The 22,048-nt window shown below is 44.1% G+C and overlaps 1 protein-coding gene and 1 non-coding gene across 3 annotated transcripts in view; both read left to right on the top strand.

Moving 5' to 3' along the window:
• The window catches only part of Arfgef2 (ARF guanine nucleotide exchange factor 2), a 90,057-nt gene that overhangs the window by 57,453 nt on the left and 10,556 nt on the right, over positions 1–22,048 (top strand). For both annotated transcript variants that reach the window (XM_076851981.1, XM_076851980.1), the window contains exons 26-35: positions 4,089–4,240; positions 7,370–7,542; positions 8,853–9,013; positions 10,955–11,085; positions 11,194–11,323; positions 13,752–13,887; positions 16,080–16,218; positions 16,328–16,382; positions 17,820–17,934; positions 21,260–21,390. In XM_076851981.1, coding sequence (XP_076708096.1) covers positions 4,089–4,240; positions 7,370–7,542; positions 8,853–9,013; positions 10,955–11,085; positions 11,194–11,323; positions 13,752–13,887; positions 16,080–16,218; positions 16,328–16,382; positions 17,820–17,934; positions 21,260–21,390 — 1,323 coding nt within the window. The remainder of the gene's footprint in view (positions 1–4,088; positions 4,241–7,369; positions 7,543–8,852; positions 9,014–10,954; positions 11,086–11,193; positions 11,324–13,751; positions 13,888–16,079; positions 16,219–16,327; positions 16,383–17,819; positions 17,935–21,259; positions 21,391–22,048) is intronic.
• Positions 16,446–16,552, top strand: LOC143396046 (U6 spliceosomal RNA). Its single transcript, XR_013090937.1, has one exon. It is a non-coding gene; the product is annotated as a U6 spliceosomal RNA (small nuclear RNA).

The following is a 22,048-nucleotide window of genomic DNA, read 5'->3' as shown; positions in this document are numbered from 1 at the left end:
GTATGTAGTGCTGAGGATCGAACCCGGGCCGCATGCATGCCAGGCAAGCGCACTACCGCTTGAGCCACATCCCCAGCCCAAACATTGGTTTTTAAATCAGAAACACACAAAAGACCAATTGATAACTCTTCTGAAACTCACAGTTGCTGGGAGTAAGCCAGAATGAACTCTCTGTCCACTACAGGTTTCATTATGCACATACAGAAATTTAAAATTCAAATATATACTTTTCCAAAATAAAAAAATTAAGAGGGGGAACAGTCAAAAGGATCTAAGTGTGTTGGTGTGCTTGATGTCATTTGCTTCCTAATGGAGATATAATTGCTTAATAATACTGTTTTCCTACCAAAACACATTTCATGATCTTGAAATTTTTTCTGGCCTAGAAATACAGAGTTATAACAGATGCTTGGAAATAGTTTTAATAAAAAACATTCAAGGGCTGGTGCTGGAGCCCAGTGGCAGAGTGGTTGCCTAGCATGGGTGAGGCACTGGGTTCCATCCTTAGCACCGTATATAAAAATAAGCCAATAAAATAAAGGCATGCTGTCCATCTACAACTACAAAAAAATTTTAAAAAAGCAATTCAAGACAGGATGTCAAAGTAGGCTGCCACTGGGGTATAGCTAAAACAATCACTGGGTACTGGTAAATGATTTGTAGCATCTGCCAATTTTCATGGTGTGAAGGTCTCCCTGTGGCCCATTTGAAGCTGGCAGCGTAATGCCAGTTTACACGGAATAGGGAAGAGTGGGGCACCATTCGCTCTCAGGTGGTTGCTCACCTGCTCCAGTGTCCATTATGGCCATTTTATCTTTATAGCAACTCTTGGCAGTCTGTGTTTCCTTATTGGCTCACATCAGGACCCCTCTGTGTAACAGAACTCATCTCCTGGGGCAGTGGACTCTATCTATGTGGGTTGGCCCACATTTTATGATACAGTAGCTGAGGAAAGGGTCAGGTCATGCAGTGGGTCAGGTTCTTGGGTCACTCTCTGGAGGTGGCCCTGAGCAATGGCTTCAGTCAAAGGGAATATGTGCATCTAAGGTAGTAGCCCCTCAGCACCAGCTTTCTCACTGAGGGTGCACAGGCTCCTGCTGGACCATGGAGGAGCTGTGAGCTTGCTTGAGGAAGACAGTGGGAATCATTACCATTGCTGTGCCTCGTCCAGGCCGGTGGCAGCTGAGCAGAACAAACACTGCTCGTTCATTCCACAAGATGTTTTGGCTGACAGCTGTCCTCTCAGGAACGACTGTCCAGAAGATCGTTGATGAACATGCTCCCAACTCCTCCAAGTCTAGATATCGTTTTCATTGGGACTCTGTTGGGAAAGAACATCATTTTGAGCAAGTTACTCTTCCCACCTGTCAGGACTCATGTGTGCAGTTCTCGGTTACCCGAGGGCCATTTACAGGCAAACTTGAGACTTAGGCTGGTAGGTAGTAATTAGATATTTCATGGTCGTCAGCTTCATTATAAATGTCTGTTCCATCTAATCAGTGCTGATAAACAAGTCATGGAAAATTCAGTCCCTCACTGAGAGACTCTCAGTTTTTCTACTTTTTGGAAAGATGTTCTGCTTCCTGCTATGAACTAGGCCACATAACATTCTCATGGGTCTGAAGAAATGTGGGTGGTGGAACACAGCTCTAACCTAACTCTCAGTACAGCTGTAACTTAGCAAGGTGAAGCTCTTCGTCAGAAGTAGACAGCAGCAGGTGCTGCAGCCTGGGCCAAGCGAAGCTGCAAAGTAAGCGTGGCCTGTGCCAAGGCATCTGTTTTACATAAATTTTTAGGAGGAGAATATTCTTATATATAGTCTCTAATTACATGAACATTGTAAAAATGTGGTCCCTTTAAAAGAAGTTACAACTGAAAATACTTTTGACCACCCGCACACACAGCAGGCCCTTCCTGAAGCGGATTATTCTCATCAAGTCAGGAAATATCTTTCCCCAGACAGACATTGTTATGCACATACATGTCTGTGTGCTAATGGGAGCATAGAGAGCATTGTCTTGGTTTCTTTACTCTAAATGCACAGTTCGGTAGTGTTCAGGAGGTTCACGTTGTGCAGCAGGTCTCCAGGACTCCACATCTTGTGAGACTGAAACTGTCCCCATTACACACAAACTCCCCATTCTCCCCTCCCCTTACCCCCTGGTGGCCACCAGGCTGTCCTCAGGATTCCAGGTGTCTCGTCTTAAGTGAAATCAGACAACATTTGTCTTTTATAACTGGCTTATTTCCCTCTGCATAACGTCCTTCAGTTTCATCTACATTATGATGTCGTAATTTTCTTCCTTTTGGGGCTGGGGATGTAGCTCAGTGGCAGAGTGCTTGGCTAGCATGTTCAAGACCCTGGGTTTGATCCCTAGGACTGCAAAGAATTTCCTTCCTTTTTAAGGCTGAGTTTACTGTCTTAACCACCAGACATAGTCTGCATATATGCACATACCATTAAGTAGCGGTTTTCATATTGTTGTTTCCAGTTTTTCTGAGTATAAATGATATGCTGCACTGGGCCTGGTGGCACAGGCCTATAATCTCAGCCACTCCAGAGGCTGAAAGAAGATCTCAAGTTCAAGACAAGCCTAGGCAACCTTGTGAGACCCTGTCTCAAAATAAAAAAATAAAAAGGGCTGGGGATTTAGCTCAGTGGTAGAGTGCCCCTGAGTTCTATTACCAGCACGGGGGAAAACAACGATGTTGCTGTATTACTTTGGTTAAAAAATAAAACATTTTCAGGGGCTTGGAATGTCGTTCAGCAGTTGCCTAGCATGCATGAGGCCCTGGATTTTATCAGGCACCACAAAACAAAAACAGCCTTGTTCAGATCAGACCACATATTAGCAAAATTTCTCACGCAGGTCTGCAGGATGCCCCCAGATCCCTTGACATGGAACTGATGGGAAACACTGCCCTGCTCTGCTTTTAGGGATTTTTCTTAAGGGGAAAGTCTGAAATACCCCAACTGACTATATGCCCATAACTCTAGTCCCTAAAGGGAGGTGAATCATAAATAAGTATAATTCTTAGGAAATTGAAAAGCTTAGTGTTTCTGTAGGATTTTCCAGGGCTGATGGTGTATTCACTTGTTGTCTTTTGCTTTAGTGGCAGATACTGGGAAAGTATTACAAGTCTTTCTAAGCCTGGTATGTGGTGCACACCTGTAATCCCAGCCACTTGGGAGGCTGAAGCAGGAGGATCATAAGTTCAAGGCCAGCCTCAGCAACTTAGTGAGACCATCTACAAATAAAAAGGAATAGAGATGTAGCCCAGGCAGAGCATCCCTGGTTCAATCCCAAGTACTGGAGTATGGGACAGGGAGCTTTCTATACACTGTAAAGTCTTTTGACCCCCTCATATATTTTTGGGTAAAATTAAATAGTACCTAGAGAGTTGTAAACTAGATACAGAATTTCATTTTGCAAGATGAAATCTAGAGATTTTTTATACCGAATGTGTATAGACCTGAACTAGACCTTTAGAAATGGTTAAGGTAAAGGCCTGGCGGGGTGTGGCTTATCAAGGTTCAGTCTCTAGCAGGGGGTTTGTATTTTTTTTAGAGAGACAGGGTCTCACTGAGTTGTTTAGCGCCTTACTTTTTGCTGAGGCTAGCTTTGAACTTGGGATCCTCCTGCCTCAGTCTCCCAAGTCACTGGGATTATAGGCATAAGCTACCATGCCCACCACGGTAATTAAATTACACTTTAATTCAAAGTGTAATTCTGGGTCTGGGGCTGTGGCTCAGTGGAAGAGCACTCACCTAGCGTGTGTGAGGCCCTGGGTTTGATTCTCAGCACCATAGACAGATAAATAGATAAAATAAAGGTATTGTGGCTATCTACAACTAAAAAAAAAAAAAAAAAGTTTTATTTAAAAGAAAGTGTGATGCTGGCCTTTCTTTTCATCATTGTACTTAGATAAAATAGGATAGATTGTGGCCAAGAAATTGCATTTTCTTTCTCCGTGGGTATCTTTTCCCAGAGTGCTTGTTTTGCAGGTAGGGTATCCATCTTTGACATTTGGAGCCACAGCCACTGTGACACTGTCCCTCTTTCACTGCACTTCCTGTTCTTGCTCAGGTTGGCTGCAACCCTAATGAAGACGTGGCCATCTTTGCTGTTGATTCGCTACGGCAACTCTCCATGAAGTTTCTGGAGAAGGGTGAATTAGCCAACTTCCGTTTCCAGAAAGATTTTCTGAGGCCCTTTGAGCATATTATGAAGAAGAACAGGTAATGTTTATTGCTAAGGAAAACCCTTTGTTACATTCCCCATTGGGGTCCAAAAATCCCTCCCTTGTTGACTGAACAGATTGTGGTTCATACCACTTGTCACCAAGGTCTATGAGTATCCCCTCCCAGAAAGATAGGTGACACTTATACAACTGGTAGAAATATGTCACATGCTCTTATGGGGCCAATGCTGAGAGAATTTAGAGAAAGCCACTGTGGAAGCAGTTCAGGAATTAGGTGACCTGGTGTTTTTGCCCCAGGGAGACGATAAGAGAGGGCAGGTCCCCCGTTCCTGTGAAGCAGTCATTTACATATGCTCTTGGCCTGCCCTCTGCTGGGTACCATTAAGTGCAGAGAACACAACAGTGAAAACTCTCAGTTTGGGGGGCTTTGAATTGATGAAAGTTGCAGCTACGCAGTGAGTACACAGGAGTTCCATGTGCTATCCTGTCCATTTTCCTACATGTTTAAAATTTTCCATAATAAAATCAAAAACCAAATTTCTGTTTACATCCCAGGGGAATTAGCAAACCAGTGGAGACGGGTGCTGTGACCAACGTTAGATGGTGGCAAGGAAATCGGGGTGCAGCCCTCCTTGCGGGGCAGTCAGCTCTGCTCTGTTTGGCAAGGTGGCCCTTAGGCAGGACCTATGGGAAGAGAGGAGCGAGCCCAGAGCGGCTCTGTGCCGTCTTGGCAAGAGGGTGGGGTCAGGGTGCTGAGCTAGGGCTGTCGCCCCATGGCAGGCCAGCGCACCCAGGGCTTGGTGAACACGGCAAGAAGTCATAGAAGATGAAGTCCCTCCCAGGGCAGCAGGGTGCCTGCATCATGTAACAACTGACCACCTTTGCAAGCACTTTGGCTTGCTCTGGGTGAGAGGCGGAAGCTGAGGGAGGATTCTAAGGAGCAATATAAAGTGGTGTGACACGTTTTAAAAGCCCCCCTGTGTTTATCCATGAAGATGAGAAGCAACAGAGGGAATTAGGAGGCCACCGCAGACTTCTAGGTTTGCACAGGGCAGTGGTGGTTTTGGACTGGACTCTGAGCATTTTGAAGGGGAACCGCCAGCACGGGCTGATGGGTTGGCTGCACAGTATGGGAGGAAAAGTCATCAAGGGTGACTCGGGGCATGACCCTTTGAGTTGTCCTCCTCCCAAAATCATGCTGCATGTCTGCAAAGACAAGGAAGCTGACAAGCTGGGAGGTTTGAGGCCAGATGGGACTGTGGGGTCGTGACTCAGACAGCAGAAGTCTCCTTGGCGTGTCCCTCTCATGGGGTCTGTGTTCTTGTCTTATTTCTCGTTTTAAGAGACTCCAAGTCAAGCCCATTCCAGAATCTGATGTCACCCCTGGTTTGGGCCAAGTGTACAAAATAATATGCTTCTCTGCATGGAAACACAGACAGTTCTGGGGAGACTGGAGACCTCCATGGCTAAGCAGTGTGCTCTAGCCTACTGGCTCCAGAACCCCTGTGCCCTGACGTCCTTCCTTGTCCTTTTCCTGCCCACCCAGCATTTTCAGAGGGACAGAATGAGCTAGAATCTCACGTTGCAGCCAGCTACTGTCACTCAGACTGCATCTTGCTAAAGCATTTGCAAAAGCACTTTGATAAAGTGCATCAGAAACCTTAGCATCTTTTGCCATTTGACACAGCAGTCCCACACCTCCATAGCTCTCTCGAGGACTTAGTTGGAGATACAGTAAAACACTGTGAATCACACAGAATAGTTCTTTAAAGAACAAAACACCTAACTGTTCAAGTATTAAAGCCACAGCCAGGTATATTGCTTGACTGTGAAAAATGTTGGGGAAATTCTTATTGTACTTTATCTGCATTTTAAAAAACTTATTATCGAGGCTGGGGTTGTGGCTCAGTGGTAGAGCGCTCACCTCGCACATGCAGGGCCCTGGGCTCGATCCTTAACACCACATAAAAATAAATAAATAAAATAAAGGTATTATGTCCAACTACAACTAAAAAAATAAATATTTAAAAACTTATTGTTGTCATATATCACTTTTAACAAGTGGGCAAAATCTGGTATAACATATGTAGTTTAAGGGCTGGGGACATAGCTTATGCAAAGTCCTGGGTTCAGTTCCAGCACCACACAAAAATAAAATAGAATAAATATATTGAGCTCTTGCCAAAAAGTTGCATCACTCCACAATTTTGATAACCACAAATTCAGTTTTATTTACGTATTGCAGTTCCCGAGGTAGGTAGCCAGTGCTCTGTTATCTGCAGGTGACATGTTTGCTTGGTGGGCTTTCAGCACTTTCCTGACTCTGCTCTGACTTCATCCGGGCCTTCTCTGAATGGCTTTTCCCGTGATGAGTTAACCCGGTCCACCACACAGACAGGAATGCTGTTCCTGGAAAGTTGACTCGATGCCCAGTCCATCCTAGGAACTTTCAGGCTGGTGCTATAGGAGTAGGTCTCTGCAGAGCTCCTTCTTGCTGTTGGTGGGATGGCAGAGCCCCCCCGAACGTACATGTACATGCCAATCTGCGGCGTGTCTTCAGGCCACACTGTGTTTAACTTGCCACTGTTTGAGAACGTGGGCCATTTTTCAATGTTCAGGTGTTGTTTGGTAATAATTTAAAATATTGCATCTTAAATTATGTATGTGTGCTCCAATCCATGTTTATATGTTGATGATATCCCTGCCCAAAAAATTCTTAGAGAATAGAGACCAAGAATTTAGTAACAGTTCTTTCTGGGTGGCAGAACTCTAAGTACATTAGCTTTAATGCTTTGAACCAGAAAACCCAACCAATAGTGGCTTCAGCCACAGGCTGTACACTGTTGACTCACAAAGTCAGGCGGGCAGTCCCAGCTCTGGTTCCTAAGCCCTGGTGGCCTTTGCAAACCAGGCTTAGTTCAGCCATCCACAGGGTCGGCTTTTCATCAAGTGTGTCCTGGTGGCAGGACAGCAGCACTGGTGCTGACATCTTGCTGGATTCAGGATGGAGCAAGAGGAAAGGGGCAGAGCCTAAATGAGTGTGATCACCATCTGCTTCCAGATGTGCTTTTACCCATGCTGCCTGTGAGCGACGAGCTGTGCCCAGTTCTCTTCCCACAGCCCCTTCTTTAGCACAGATGACATGGCCGTCCCGTTCCTCCCTCAGGTCTCCGACCATTCGGGACATGGTGATCCGCTGTGTCGCCCAGATGGTGAATTCCCAGGCAGCCAACATCCGCTCAGGTTGGAAGAACATCTTTGCCGTGTTCCACCAGGCAGCCTCCGACCACGACGGGAACATCGTGGAGCTGGCTTTCCAGACTACAGGTCACATTGTCAGTGAGTGCTTCTGTTTCTTCCTCAGATGCCCACTGCAGGTCCCCACAGTGTGCTGTCTGCTACCTGCAGGGGCTTCCCGGCTTTGCCTCTGGGTGGTGTATGGGAGCTGGGCCGTGTTCTAGGTGCTTCACGGCAGCCCTGCAAGGAAACTCAGGCCTCGTTGCTGGCAGATCCCATCTTTGGGAATCTGCCACCTCACCAAAGTGTACAAGTAACCCCAAAACCAGTGCTCATGGTGCTTTTGTGGTCGTCTCCAAAGGCATTCATACACAGAGCAGCAGAGGACATAGCCCCCGCGGTGCGTGTTCCCACTGAGGAGGAGCAAGATCTTCTGTTTTCAGTGGTCACGCAGGAGCCAGGGTCCTTTCTGCAGTCTGTTGAGTGCGAGTTTCCCAGATTCTCCTGCTTTTTGTTGGCGATTTCACTGTTTACATAGGCCCCTGAGAACAGTGCTGGTTGCCAACTAGTGATCTGAGCACAGAGGGGCTGCAGTGTCTTGGAGAGAATGCTCGCGTTAGATGTGCTCCCTTCAGGCCTGCGGTGCCACTGGCTGTGAGTTTAGTTACTGCATCAATAGCATCTATTCAGCAAGGTGTCTTTAAAGAGAAACACCTGCAACAAAGCTGTATAGTGATTGGTTGATGAAAATACAACCAGAGACCTGGAGGAACCCATATTTCTCCTGGGGACAGAGGTTAGTACTTTCTAATTCAGTGTTCATGACAGCTGTAAAGAACACAGCTACTGTGACTAACAGGGACCAATTGTACCGTGTTTCCCCCACTTTACCAAAGAGGAAACTAGGGCACAGAAAACTAAAGCAGAACTGGCTTGCCCAAGTCACACATCTGGAAGGGATGGAGCCAGGGCTCCCACCCAGCAATCAGCCCCGAGTGAGGGTGAGTGCAGTGTCACAGTGTCACTCACTGTGGACTGCTCGGGAGGCCCTGGCCTGCCTTTGATCACGTTACCAAAGTTCACTTGGAAATCATTCAGCCCTGTTGTCAGCTTTGTGCATAGTTGGTGCTCAGTAGGTGTTGAGTGAGTGGCTACTTGGGCCTTTCCATCTCTGCTCCAGTTCAGGACATAGTTTAACCCAAGTTGAATCAGCACTGCATTCTTGAATAATTTAAGAAGAAAAGTTGTCTTCTAGGTTACTGACATGCTTTTCTTAGATTTCTACATAGGTGAGTCTCTGATTGTGTGTGTGTGTGTGTGTGTGTGTGTGTGTGTGTGTGTGTGTGTGTTTAATTTCCATTTCTAAACCTTGTGCTTCTTTAAAAAAACAATTGTGCCTTGTGTCTCCCCAGCAACCATTTTCCAACACCATTTCCCGGCAGCCATCGACTCCTTCCAGGACGCCGTGAAGTGCTTGTCGGAGTTCGCCTGCAACGCCGCCTTCCCCGACACCAGCATGGAGGCCATCCGGCTCATCCGCTCCTGCGGGAAATACGTCTCTGAGAGGCCGCGAGTGCGTCCCCTCCTAGCTTCTGGGTGGGGTGCAGGTCGGGGAAAACCCCATTCTCCTGGCAGAGCGCTTCCTGGACAGCTTTAGAAGGCGTGTTAGCCCTAGGCTAGGTGTTGTTTCAAACGCTGCCATTGCATGGTTATGCCTTTCAATATAGTTTGTATGTGAAAGTATTTTATTCATACCAAAGTTTTATGTAGCATTGCAAGTTATAGAAGATAATAATACTTAGAGTTTTATATTTTGTAATAGCTTTGAAGCTCACCTTTCTTTTGAAAGAAAACAAGCCTCCTGCCTTTAGGGCTGGGGCAGGGGTTCAGTGGCAGAGCACCTGCTTAGCATGTCCAAGGTCCTGGTTTCCATTCCCAACATCGAGGACAACAACAAAAATCACCTTGCACTTTCTCCTGAAAATGTCTGGGGCTTTTCTGTCCTGTCTCAGCTTTCTGAATGGTTTGGCTTAAGCAACAGCCTAAAGCAAGGAGACTGGGTGGAAAACACACCTGAACTCCGCTGGCCTGTGCAGAGCTCCCCTAAGAATTCTGTACAGAACTGTACACCCTGTCCACCCTGTCCAGTCCCGATAGCCGCTTAGATGTGATTACAGTGAGAGGCAGTGGTGAGTGCTTGGTACCTGTCGGGCACCATTCTGGATGCATCCTGTGGGTTGATTGATTTAGTCCCTTTCTCAAAAAGTGCTGGGATGTGACTCAGTGGTAGAGCATCCCGGTGTTCAGTCCCCAGCAGTAGGGTTGGGGGACTTGGATGCTCTTCTACGTATTACTTTGCCAGTGTTCCCATTATACAGGTGATTAAATTGGGACCAGAGAACAGAAGCAAGATGTTGTCTTAAAGACCAAGGGTGGCACCTGCCGCAGTGGTGGTGCACACCTGTGGTCCCAGCAACCCAGAGGCCTGAGGCAGGAGTTCAGCCTCAGCAAATTAGCAAGACCCTGTCTCAAAATAAAAAATAAAAGGATTAGTTCTGTAGCTCAGTGGTAGAGCATATTTACCTAGCATGCGAGAGGCCCTGGATTCAGTGCCCAGTACTAGAGGGAAAAAAAGAAAAAGAAGAGGGATGAAAGAAACTCTAATACCATTTTAAGAACTGTTACAGAGCAGAGTGATTGAATCCCAGGGACAGGGAAAGGTAGGGATTCGCATCTAGAATGTGGAAAGACTACAGGCCCTGGTGGCAGAATCCTGGGCATCTTACTTAAGCTTTTGGAACCCCTGTTGAGTCACCTGTGAAGTGGGGACATTATTTTTATCTGCCTGTTGGGGATTGTTGAGAATTGTTAATCCACAAAAAGCCCTTGAGCAGTTCCTGGCCCATAACAAGCACTTAGTAAATAGTAGCTACTGCTGCTATTATTTTATTTACTTATTTGTTTTTTCCCGGTACCACGGATTGAACCCAAGGGCACTTTACCACTGAGCCACATCCCCAGTCCTTTTTTTGTATTTTATTTAGAGACAGGGTCTCACTGAGTTGCTTAGGGCCTTACTAAGTTGCTGAGGCTGGCTTTGAACTCATGGTCCTCCTGTCTTAGCCTCCCAAGCTGCCGGGATTATAGGGGTACGCCCAACCCTGCTGATATTATTTTAAAACTCTGTGCAGAAGACCTACAGTATTGCATCATCCTGGATATTTTACTGATACTATTTGATCTTTAGTGATCTTCCTGTGAAACACCTTCTGTCCCCAGGGGTCTTGGGGTCTGCCCCCCTTGACTTGTTCTAAAACTTACAGAGATCCATAGGTTCATTGGGAAAACTTCTCCTTCAGACAGGTGACTGTCACTGTCTCTGGAATTCCCCATGGTACCCTGCTGAGTGGGAAATTCTAGGAGAGGAAAATGTGTGGACCCTCAGTTTTGGTGCAGTCCCCTTTCGTTCCTTCTTCCTGCTTGCTTCACATCTAAGATGTGACTGTCACTGTAGGTGCTACAAGAATATACAAGCGACGACATGAATGTTGCTCCTGGTGACAGAGTCTGGGTCCGAGGCTGGTTCCCCATCTTATTTGAGCTCTCCTGCATCATCAATAGGTGCAAGTTGGATGTGCGGACAAGGTGAGCAGGTCCCCAGAGTGGGCGTGAGGTGCTCCTGGCCCACCCTCCTGACCCTGTTTCCTCCTGCTCTCCTCTTGCCCATCCTCTGTGCCTGGCTTGCTTCCCCAGGGGGCTCACGGTCATGTTTGAGATCATGAAGAGCTATGGCCACACCTTTGAAAAGCACTGGTGGCAGGACCTGTTCAGAATTGTGTTTCGGATTTTTGACAACATGAAGCTGCCTGAGCAGCAGTCAGAGGTAGGTGACAGCGACAGCACTGTGGGCCTGGGGACTGAGGGTTGGAGGGCTGTCCCCTTCACGGGGTTGCATCGTCCTCTGCCTTTGAAGTACTGGGCTTCTCAAGGGGTTCTAAAAACAGAAGCCTCCCCTCCTGGCCCTCCTGGACAGCATCAGCTAGTCGCAAGAGACTCCCCACCCGGGAGGGACATCACACAGTCTGCTACTTGGCCTGTGGACCCTGTCTGCCAGCTCAGCAGCTCCTAGCAGGTTGTCTTAGTTGTTTTGTTCCTTCACAGACTTCTGGGCCACCAATAGAGAGGGGGTATATTTGGACCCTCTCTTTATCATGAATTTAAAGATGGAGAAGATATAAGGCTCTCTGAACCATTCTTTCAAGAACACCTTTTCTCCCTCGCCCCAATGTGAAAGTAGTATGTGCGTAACATGGAATATTGGGTATATGAAAGAATTCATGCTTCTGCCATCCAGACACTAGAATTAACGTTTTGGCAAATTTGCTTCATCTTCTACATGGTCTAAAATATGGTTGAAATCATAGTACAAAGTTTTCTAATCTCACCCCCCCTCCTTTTTTTGGTATCAGAGATTGAACTCAGGGATGCTTAACTGGGGAGCCACATCCCCAGCCCTTTTTATTTTTTATTTTGAGACAGGATCTTGCTAAGTTGCTTAGGACCTCGACAAGTTGCTGAGACTGGCCTTAAACTTGTGATCTCTTGCCTCTGCCTCCTGGTCAGTGAGACTACAGGCATGCACCACCACTGCCCAGCTGATCTTCTTTAGTTTTAAAATATAAAGTTTTTCCCCATTATAAAACAAATAATATTCATTACAGAAAAATCAGAAAATACAAAAATAAACACCCGCAGTCCCACTTCTGTGGGCAACCCTTATTAACTCCTCCAGATGCTGTGTTTGTGTGAGACAGACACCTCTTTTTCTTTTTACAAAAGCAATTTCCCAGCACACCCGTGTACTCTGCTTTCTTAATACATGAGAGTTTTCCTGCAACTGTAACTTTTTTTTCCTTTTGACAGTACTAGGAATTGAACCCTGGGCCCACGGTCTCATGCTGGAAAAGCACACTGAGCTACATTCCCAGCCCTCTGACTGTGTTGTGGCTACAAAATATTCCAAGTTATAAATATTCCATGGCTTTTAGGTTGTTTCTAGTTTTTCTTTGAGATAGCACTGAAATGAACTTTTTATGGCAGTGCCAGGGATTAACCCAAGGCCTCAGAGCCATACCCCCAGCCCTTTTTATTTTGAGACAGGGTCTTGCTAAGTAACTGAAGCTGGCCTCAAACTTTAGATCCTCCTGCCTCATCCTTCAGAGTCTCTGAGATATAAGTGCAGGCCTCCACGCCCAGCCCTTAAAAGGAACATGTTTTGCAGCAATGCTTGTATTTATGTTCTTTAGTTCTTTTTCCTTAGGACAGGTAGCCTCACTGCCAGGTTTGGGCATGAATGTACTGAGCCTTTTGATATGTTCTTCTAAACTGACCTCCAAATAAATCTAGCTGATTGCACTTGTCCAGCAAAGTCGAGCGCTCCTATTTCTCCACATCCACTGCAGCTTCTCATTTGTTCCATTATGGTTAACTGATAGGCCAAGACATCACACTGAAAAGTTTTCTTAGTTGTTAGCAAGCTTCATATTTCTCCTTGTATCATTGAGTGTTTATTTCTCCTTCTTTTATGAGTCCGCCCACTGGTTGGTTTCTAAGGAAGTCGTAATATACTTCTATAAACTGCAACTGACTTTGCTCACTTTTTCTTATTTCCTTTTTACTTGGAAAAAAATTTAGTTTTTAAATAACCAATTCTCCCAGCTTTTCCTTTCTGGCTCCCACTTTTGGAATCTCACTTAGAGACCCTTCCCTTTGCCATGACTTCATAAATATCCCTGTATATTTTTCTGGTAAATTCATGGCATCATTTTTAATATTTAGATATTTGGTGTCAGATATAAGTGTTTAGTATAATCTCTTGTTCACTTTTTACTGACCATTAACACTACCATTTTGAATGACTGTTTAATATTTTTTCATGTTGGTCTACTTAGTTTAATGCCCACATTGCAAGGTGTCAGGTGTACCATGTTTTCAGTCTCGGGATGCCATTGCAGTAAACACCTTTCTTCATAGACTTTTACCCGCAAATCTTCACTTCTTCTTCTTGTTTCTTTTTGGTGGCACCAAGGATTGCACCCAGGGCCTTGCACATTCGAGGCAAGTGCTATTATTTCTTTAGGATGCATTCCTGGAAGCAGTGTTACTAAGTGAGTGGATGTGGACATTTTTAAGACTACTGATAAGTATTGCTAAATCGCTTTCCAGGGTAGTTTTGCCAGTGGGATACAAGAATACCGTTCTTGTTGTTGAGAGAGTGGCTTTAAGAATTATCTTTTTTATTGTTCTTCCAGAAATCTGAGTGGATGACAACAACCTGCAATCATGCACTTTATGCTATTTGTGACGTATTTACCCAGTTCTATGAAGCTTTGAATGAAGTGCTTCTTTCTGATGTATTTGCACAATTGCAGTGGTGTGTTAAACAAGGTATTCTTTAAGTCTTTAGGTATCGTTTTACATAGTCCTCATGAGAGGTTACTTTTTTCAGTACATAAAAGCGTGGGTGTAATGCCAAGGAATCCAGTGAACAATTTAATTTGGTGAAAATGTATGTTTTCAAATTTAGTTAGAACATAAAACAGTCCTCTCAAGCAGTTTGTAAAGCACTTAAAATGTGATGTAGTTATTGCGTTTTTTAAAATGTATCTTTAGCTAGGGGTGGGGGTCATGCATACCTGTAATCCCAATGGCTTGGGAGATTGGGGCAAGTGGACCATGAGTTCAAAGCCAGCCTCAGCAACTTTTCGAGACCCTAAGCAACTCAGCGAGACCCTATCTCAAAAATAAAAAAATAAGGGGCTGGGGTTGTAGCTTAGTGGTTGAGCGCTTGCCTTGCATGCGTGAGGCACTGAATTCAATCCTCAGCACCACATAAAATAATTAAATAAAATAGATATTTTTTAAAAATAAATTAAAAAAATAAGGGCTGGAGATATAGCTCAGTTGGTAGAGTATTTGCCTTGCATGCTCAAGGCCCTGGGTTCAATCCCCAGCACCACAAAAATAAGTAAATAAAAATAAAAAATTAAAGATCTGGGGATGTGTTTAGTGGTTAAGCATCCCTAGGTTCAAACCCTGGTACCAAAAAAAAAAAAAAAAAAGCAAATTTACATATTAGTAAATTTAAAATTTAAATTTACGTATTTAGTCTCTCCGCTTTTTATGTTTGAAATTTTCTGTATTAAAATAACTTTTTAAAATGCACATTTGTTGCATCTACACATTCTGGAAAGAAGTGCTTTGAAACAGATTGTTATTGAAGGAAAATGAAATATCTTGTATAATATGATGATTATGTTTTGATTTTCTATTTGTAATTTTACTAATTTGCTTGAGGACTGGTGAAGAAATACACATTAAAGAAGCTTTTTAACTTTGGAGTCAAGATCAACAGCCTGCATCAGTAAACTTTTTTTTTTGTCTGAGTAAATCATAAAAAGGGGTCATTTAGCACTGAAGACCTGAATTCTATAGATAATTTTGGTATAGGGCAAGGCTAAATTTAGAAGGCTTTCAAAAAGTGACTCAAATTTTAAATATGTGACAAAAAACAGTGGAGTGTGTGTGTTTGTGTATGTGTGTGTGTGTGTGTGTTAGGGCCTTGCCAAGTTGCTGAGGCTGGCCTTGAATTTGCAGTCTTCCTCCATCAGCCCACCTAGGCATGCGCCACTGCTCCCAATTTAATGGATACTATTTAGATGACAAAAATTGGAAATGTAGTGTGTAAGTGACTGAGTTTTCAGAAACACTGTGTTCCATCTTATGGTGAAGGGTGTGTTACTGGGGATTGAACCCAAAGGTACTTTACCATTGAATAACTCCCCCAGCCCATTTTTATTTTGATACAGGATCTCACTAAGTTGCTGAGGCTAGCCTCAAACTTGTTATTTTCCTGCCTCAGACCCCTGCGTCTCTGGGATGCAGGTGTGTGCTACTGCACCTGGCTGTTCCATTTTCTTTTACTATTTTCCATATGTGAGTCAGTTAAAGTGACAAGATTGCTTTCTTCTATTCCTAGCAATAAAACTATGATAAGTCAAGCTGGGCACAATGGTCACTCCTGTAATCCCAGCTACTTGGGAGTCTCAAGCAGGAGAATTGTGAGTTTGAAGCCAACCCTGACAACCTAGTAAGATCCTGTCTCAACATAAAATTCAAAAAGGGATGGGGATATAGCTCAAAGATAGAGAACTTGGTTAGCATATATGAGGCCCTGGGTTCAAACCCCAGTATCACACAAACAAACAAAAAACTATGATAAATCATTTTACCTCCCCCCCACCAATTCCTCAGTATTGGGGATTCAAACCACTGGGCTACATACATTCCCAGCCCTTTTTTATTTTGAGACAGGGTGTTGCTAAGTTACTTAGGGCTTTAGCCTCCCAAGTTACTGAGTTTATAGGTGTGTACCATCATGCCCGGCTTAAATCATTTTATCTCTTCGTAGCATAATTAAGCTATAAAACTTTTAATGCTCTCTATAGCATTGTTTCATTAATTAAAATCCTACAAACCCTCCAGCTACAGTCTCTTACTTCACTATAAAAAGCATCTGTGACCTGGTTGGCATCCAAACTTCTGTTCAAGTGTAATGACAGATAATGTTTATTTTGTAGATAATGAACAGTTGGCTCGATCAGGTACGAATTGCTTAGAAAACTTAGTAATTTCCAATGGGGAAAAATTCAGTCCTGACGTCTGGGATGAAACATGCACCTGTATGTTGGATATTTTCAAAACCACCATCCCACATGTGTAAGTGTTGATGCAGTTGCTACACTTTATTTCACACACTCAGTTGGTGTCGTAAAGCTCCTCATTGCCTTTGAGGTTGACCATTTTCCATCTCTTCCATTCCCTTCAGTTTGCTGACATGGAAACCTGCAGGAATGGAGGAAGACACATCAGAAAAACATTTGGTAGGATTTTGTTGTTGTTGGTATCTTTTCCTTCTTCTTATTTCTTAAAAAAATAGGAAAGTAGTGCTCGCCCCGGCAACACATATACTAAAAGTTGGAATGATACAGTGGAGATCAGTATGGCCCCATGCAAGGATTATATGCAAATTCATAAAGTATTCCGTATTTCAAAAATGAAGAAGAGGAAAGTATTTTAAAAAATAAGTCTTCTAACCCAACAAAAAGTACAGGTTAGGGCTGAGGTTACGCTTACTGGTAGAGCACTTGCCTAGTATGTAGAAGGCCCAACTCTGAAAAAAGCACAACTTACATTTGTGGTTTTATCTTTGGGTGTCTGTGCACTATGCACACCTAATAGACCCACACACAATTGCAAGGGATCACTAGGCACACAACATTAATAACATTGGGAGCATTTTTCTATGTTCTTCGAGAATAGTCTTTTCAATGACTGCATGTTGACATAATTCCTTGGTTTTCCCTGAAAAGATGGACTCTGGGTAAGTTCTTATGTTTCACTGTTACAAATAGCACTTTGGGGCTGGATTGTGGCTCAGCGGTAGAGTGCTCACCTAGCACGTGCGAGGCCCTGAGTTCGATCCTTAGCACCTTGTAAAAAATAAAATAAAATAAAGGTATTGTGTCCATCTACAACTGCAAAATAAATATTTAAATAAATAAATAGTAAATAGCTCCTTGGTGTGACTAGCCTTGCTTATTACCCTTCTAAATTAATAGTGCTTTTCTTGCCTCCAAAGAAAATAGTAGTTCTTGCTTTTTGTGTGAGACCACAAAGACAGGATATTTTGCTTTACTGGGTAGTTGTGGAGGGTAAAAATTGAATTAACAGGGCTGGGGTTGTGACACAGTGGTAGAGTGCTTGCCTTGATTGTGTGAGGCACTGGATTTGATTCTCAGCACTGCATATTAATAAAGAATAAAGGTCCATCAACAACTAAAATAGATAATTAAATTTTTTTTTAAAAAATTGACTTATTAACTTTTATTTCCAGATAACTATAAAATCATAGATTTTAAAAGGCATTTAGGATGCAATGACTTAAAAGTGAAGCATACTATTTTAATATTTCTGTTTTCTAAATTCTTTTCTGCTGTCAACACACAACACAGAACAAAACCTAGCTAGTGTTCACTAAGTTTTGAATTTGAGCATATTGGAAATTTGTCCCACTCGTTGTTACGTCACAGTGTGTAGCGAAGTGTCCTGAATTAGAACAGGAAAACGTGAAACGTCAGTGGCAGGGGGCCCAGTTGAGTCCCCACTCCTGGCAGCATTGAGGAGTCTGGGTGAAACATGCAGCATAACTCATTTGTCCAGAAGGCACTGAAATTCAGGCCAGGCCTCCAGTGTCAGAAACTCATCTGCCCGGGTAGGAAGAGAAGTGAACCTGGTGCTTTTCTCTGGTTTACCTGTAGGACGTGGACCTGGACCGCCAGTCTTTAAGCAGCATAGATAAAAATGCCTCAGAGCGAGGCCAGAGCCAGCTCTCCAACCCGACTGACGACAGCTGGAAGGGCAGACCATACGCAAGTAAGGCCCTTCCCATGTTGGTTTGTTTTCATTTGTTCTTTATTTTAAGCAGGTAACACATTTGTGTGATTCAGAAATTTAAACAGGGTAAACCTCTTTCCCCGTTGGGCCTTCACCTTGGAAAACCATTTAAAAAGAACCATGTTGGGATGGCAGTACTGTCACTTAGGAACTGCTTCATAGCAATCCCCTCTGGGGTCCAATGGTGGATGACCTGTGCCCTTCCCCGTGTTGGCAGTGCTGCCAGTTTCTCATGTGCCTTCTGCGGTCATTTTATTCACATGCCAAAAAGTATATACACATATACATTGGCCCATGCCCATAGGTGCCCATCTGAATTCTCCTCTCCTGCTTATATAAATCATGGAATACATGAATTATTCTGTTTTTGCTTAATATACTTTAGAGCTCGTTCAAAATCAGTACTTAAAAAGTTTTTACTGTTGTTATTCTGGTATGTAGGTGTGTCTATTAAATTAGATCCCTAATAGTGGACATTTATATTATTATTGTTTCATTTATAGTTTTTTCTGTTACAAATAATACTGCTTTGCTTATTAGTTTATATAGTAAATTCTTAGAATTGTAGGGTTAGTGGATAAGCATGTTTGTTATTTTGATAGGTATTTCTAGATTGCCATTCATTAAGTCTATACCTGCTTACATTATCTTTGCGAATACCTGGATTTACAATTTTTTAATTATGATTGAAATAAGAATGGGTTTTTTAATATGTTTTGAACAACTTCTAGCCAGGCATGTTGGCTCATGCCTGTAGTCTCAGCAGCTGAGGAGGCTGTGGCAAGTTCAAGGCCAGCCTGGGCAACTGTGTGAGGCTAGTGATAGAGCACCCCTTGGTTTAGTCTCCAATACCACTTTAAAAAAAAAAAAAAAAAGACATTTCTTTTTCTGTTCATCTTTGCTCATTTTGTAGTGGAGTGGTTGTTAATCCTTAGTGGTTTGGAGGAGCCACTTATATTTCAGAACTCCTTTTTCTGCATACACATTTTGAAATTACTTTAGACAGTTTGTCTCTTAATGTTACAGCTTATGATGTATTTTACTGTATCTTATTTTTAAAAATAGTATCAACAGCTCTGATGACAGTGACAGTGTGTGGGGGACTGTGCCCTGTTTCCTATGTGTGTCTCATTTAATCCTTACACTAGCCTTGGAAGAGTGAACCAGGATTTAGATAATGTGACTTGCCAACGTGAAGTACTCGGACACCCTTTGGCATTGTGAGGAAGCAGAACTTTTAAAGCATTCTTCTGGTCTTTTTGAGGTTGCATGCCCCATTTTTTGTCTTCATAATGGTCCTTCCCCATTCTTATCACGCCAGGCTGTAGGTGTTGACATTGAAGTTAATTTCTGAAGCAGCACACAATACAAAAGCAGCATGTGGTCACTGTTCTCTTCTAAGGTTTTCCTTCAGAGTAAAGTAGTCACCTTTGAAAACCATTTAAAAGGCACCTTGTTGGGATGGTAGTACTGTCACTTAGGAACTGCTTCATAGCAGTCCCCTCCGGGGTCCAGTGGTGGATGGCATGTCTCATGGTCAGCTCCAGATGAAGTGGTGAGTTTTTGGGTGGAGCCAGGTGGGCCTGTCTTTCACAGGACAGCCATTGTCAATGCAGCAAGATGCCTGCACGTGTTGGGGGGCGGGGCTGAGACTCAATTCCCACCTCCTGTGCAGGGAATGGGCATTTTGTTCTCACTCCCATCTCAGGCTCCCTTCTGGGTGTGAGCTCAGGTAGGTGAAATTTTGCACTGTTCATATTTTCTTCCTTTTTAACATCTGCAGTTTCACCATATATGTGTGTGTGTGTGTGTGTGTGTGTGTACACACACACATATATATAAATAAAGTTAAAACATTTTTCCCTTAAGCCAGGTACAGTGGCACTTACCTGTAATCCCAGCAATTTGGGAGGCTAAGGCAGGAGGATCACAGGTTCAAAGCCAGCCTCACAATTTAATGAGATCCTCAGCAACTTCGTGAGACCCCATTTCAAAAGAAAAAAGGGTTGAGGATGTAGCTCAGAGGTAAAGCGCCCCTGAGTTCAATAGCCAATACCAAAAAAAAAAAAAAAAAAAAAAATACCCACGTTTTTGTTGTTGTTATTTTCTTTTACACTATTAGAGATTGAACTAGTGCCTTGTACATGCTAGGCAAGCACTATACCACTGAGCTACATCCCCAGCCTCTCAGAAGTTAAAACATTCTGCAGGGAGAATTGTTATGTTTAAGTAATTTCATAATCACTGTCAAAAACTTGAAGACAGCTTAGCCATCTTGTTTTCTTTCACGTAAACTTTTTCCATACTCTGATTCTATAACAATAAGTCACAAGGAACCCCTGCTTTTACTGTAGTCAAGTCAACCAACACTTGGGAAGATCTCTACATAGGATACCCTTGATCCCCAGGCAATCGAGAAGGCAAAGATGGGTGGTCAGAGTCTAGTCAGTAGGCAGAAACTGCACTGTGATTTGAACAGGGGAGATTCAGAATGGAGAATTATTGACTAGTCAAGGTTGCTAACCACTCCAGGTGGTAAAAGTTGTGAAGTATACAGAAGTAGAAAGTGCAGCCACACACACCGTGATCCCAGCAGCTCAGGGGGATCACGAGTTCAAAGCCACCCTCAACAGCGGCAAGGCCCTAAGCAACTCAGTGAGACCCTGTCTCTAAAAACAAAATAGGGCTGGGGGTGTGGCTCAGTGGTCAAGGGCCCCTGAGTTCAAACCCTGGTAACCACCTCCCCCACCAAAAAAATAAATAGAAAGTGCAGGAAAAGCTGCTCCTGCTTCTAGTTGGACAGAAAGTGAAAACTCAGAAGAGCTGTCCCCGTACCTGTGCAGAGCTGAGGTTTTGTCCTCAAAAGAGGCTAGTCACTGCAGGGACCTGAAACCCATGTGATCAGGGCACAATCCAGAGCTGCTCATAGGGGTGGCCCCGGGGTGATAGAAACTTGCTGGAGTACACACAGCCTGCAGAGCTAATTCCCTCCTCTTCTTCAGGTCTTTGCTCAGGGACCACGTCTTAGAGGGAGATTTGAAGCTATTGAAACTTCTGCTTATTTAAACTTGCAGCCTGGCCCTGCTGCTTCCTATCGCCTCTCCCTCATAGTATCATTTGATACTCTTTTTCACCTTAAATCTTACCTGTCAGTCAGTGCCATGGGAGCTGGGGGTTTGTCCACTTCATTCATTGCTGGCCACCACCTCAAGAATTGTGCCAGGCACATGGTGGGACTGCCGCGCTGACTGCTCGCTCGTGTGGTTTGGGCTGGGTCTTTATTACTCTTCACTATCTGATGTAGATCAGAAGCTGTTTGCCAGTCTCCTCATCAAGTGTGTGGTCCAGCTGGAACTGATTCAGACCATTGACAACATTGTGTTCTACCCCGCCACCAGCAAGAAGGAGGACGCCGAGCACATGGTCGCTGCCCAGGTAACACCGCGGCCCTGGGCACACTGTCCCTGGGGTTGCTCAGGGGCAGTGGCATGCTGGAGCAGCCTGGCTGGCTATCCATCAGCCCTCCCACCCCCATACCCCTCATCTCTTTCCAGGCCTACATTCAAAAATGTCCTATTGGTCGCTTGAAATTGGCCACAATGGAACTTATTGACACCACAGATACCAGCAAACACTTCTTTTTTTATGCCCCTAAAGCCTATTTACCAGCATATCTCTGCCTAGTTGCCACCCCTACTTAGGTGCTTACAGGAAAAGTGTTACTTGTCATTATTCTGTACCTTTGATATACAGTTTCACCATAAATAATTGAGAGGGAAGATTTGTACATAAAGATCCCAGTTTTTCCTTCAGAAAGTGTGTTTCTGTTTTGTATATGCAGCTTTCTCTATAGAAGGGACTCTTGAAACAGGAGGAGAGTCCAGAAGTTGGACAGTAACCTCATGCCATGGGACATTATACCTTAACGTCCTTGGGGGCAGTAGACCCTGTGACTGGGGAGGTGGGCAGGGTGGAGACAGTGGGCAACACAACTTCCTAGACCAGGCAGAGCAGCAGCCACCTCCCGGTCTGCCCTGTTGCCACAGAGGAGGGGGCAGCTGCTTGTACCACAGGCCCTCCACACCCAGGTCGG

Source organism: Callospermophilus lateralis, chromosome 3 (assembly GCF_048772815.1).
Source record: "Callospermophilus lateralis isolate mCalLat2 chromosome 3, mCalLat2.hap1, whole genome shotgun sequence".
Lineage (NCBI taxonomy): Eukaryota > Metazoa > Chordata > Mammalia > Rodentia > Sciuridae > Callospermophilus > Callospermophilus lateralis.
Note: the sequence above shows the minus strand (reverse complement) of the source record. Positions and strands in the feature narration are given on the sequence as shown.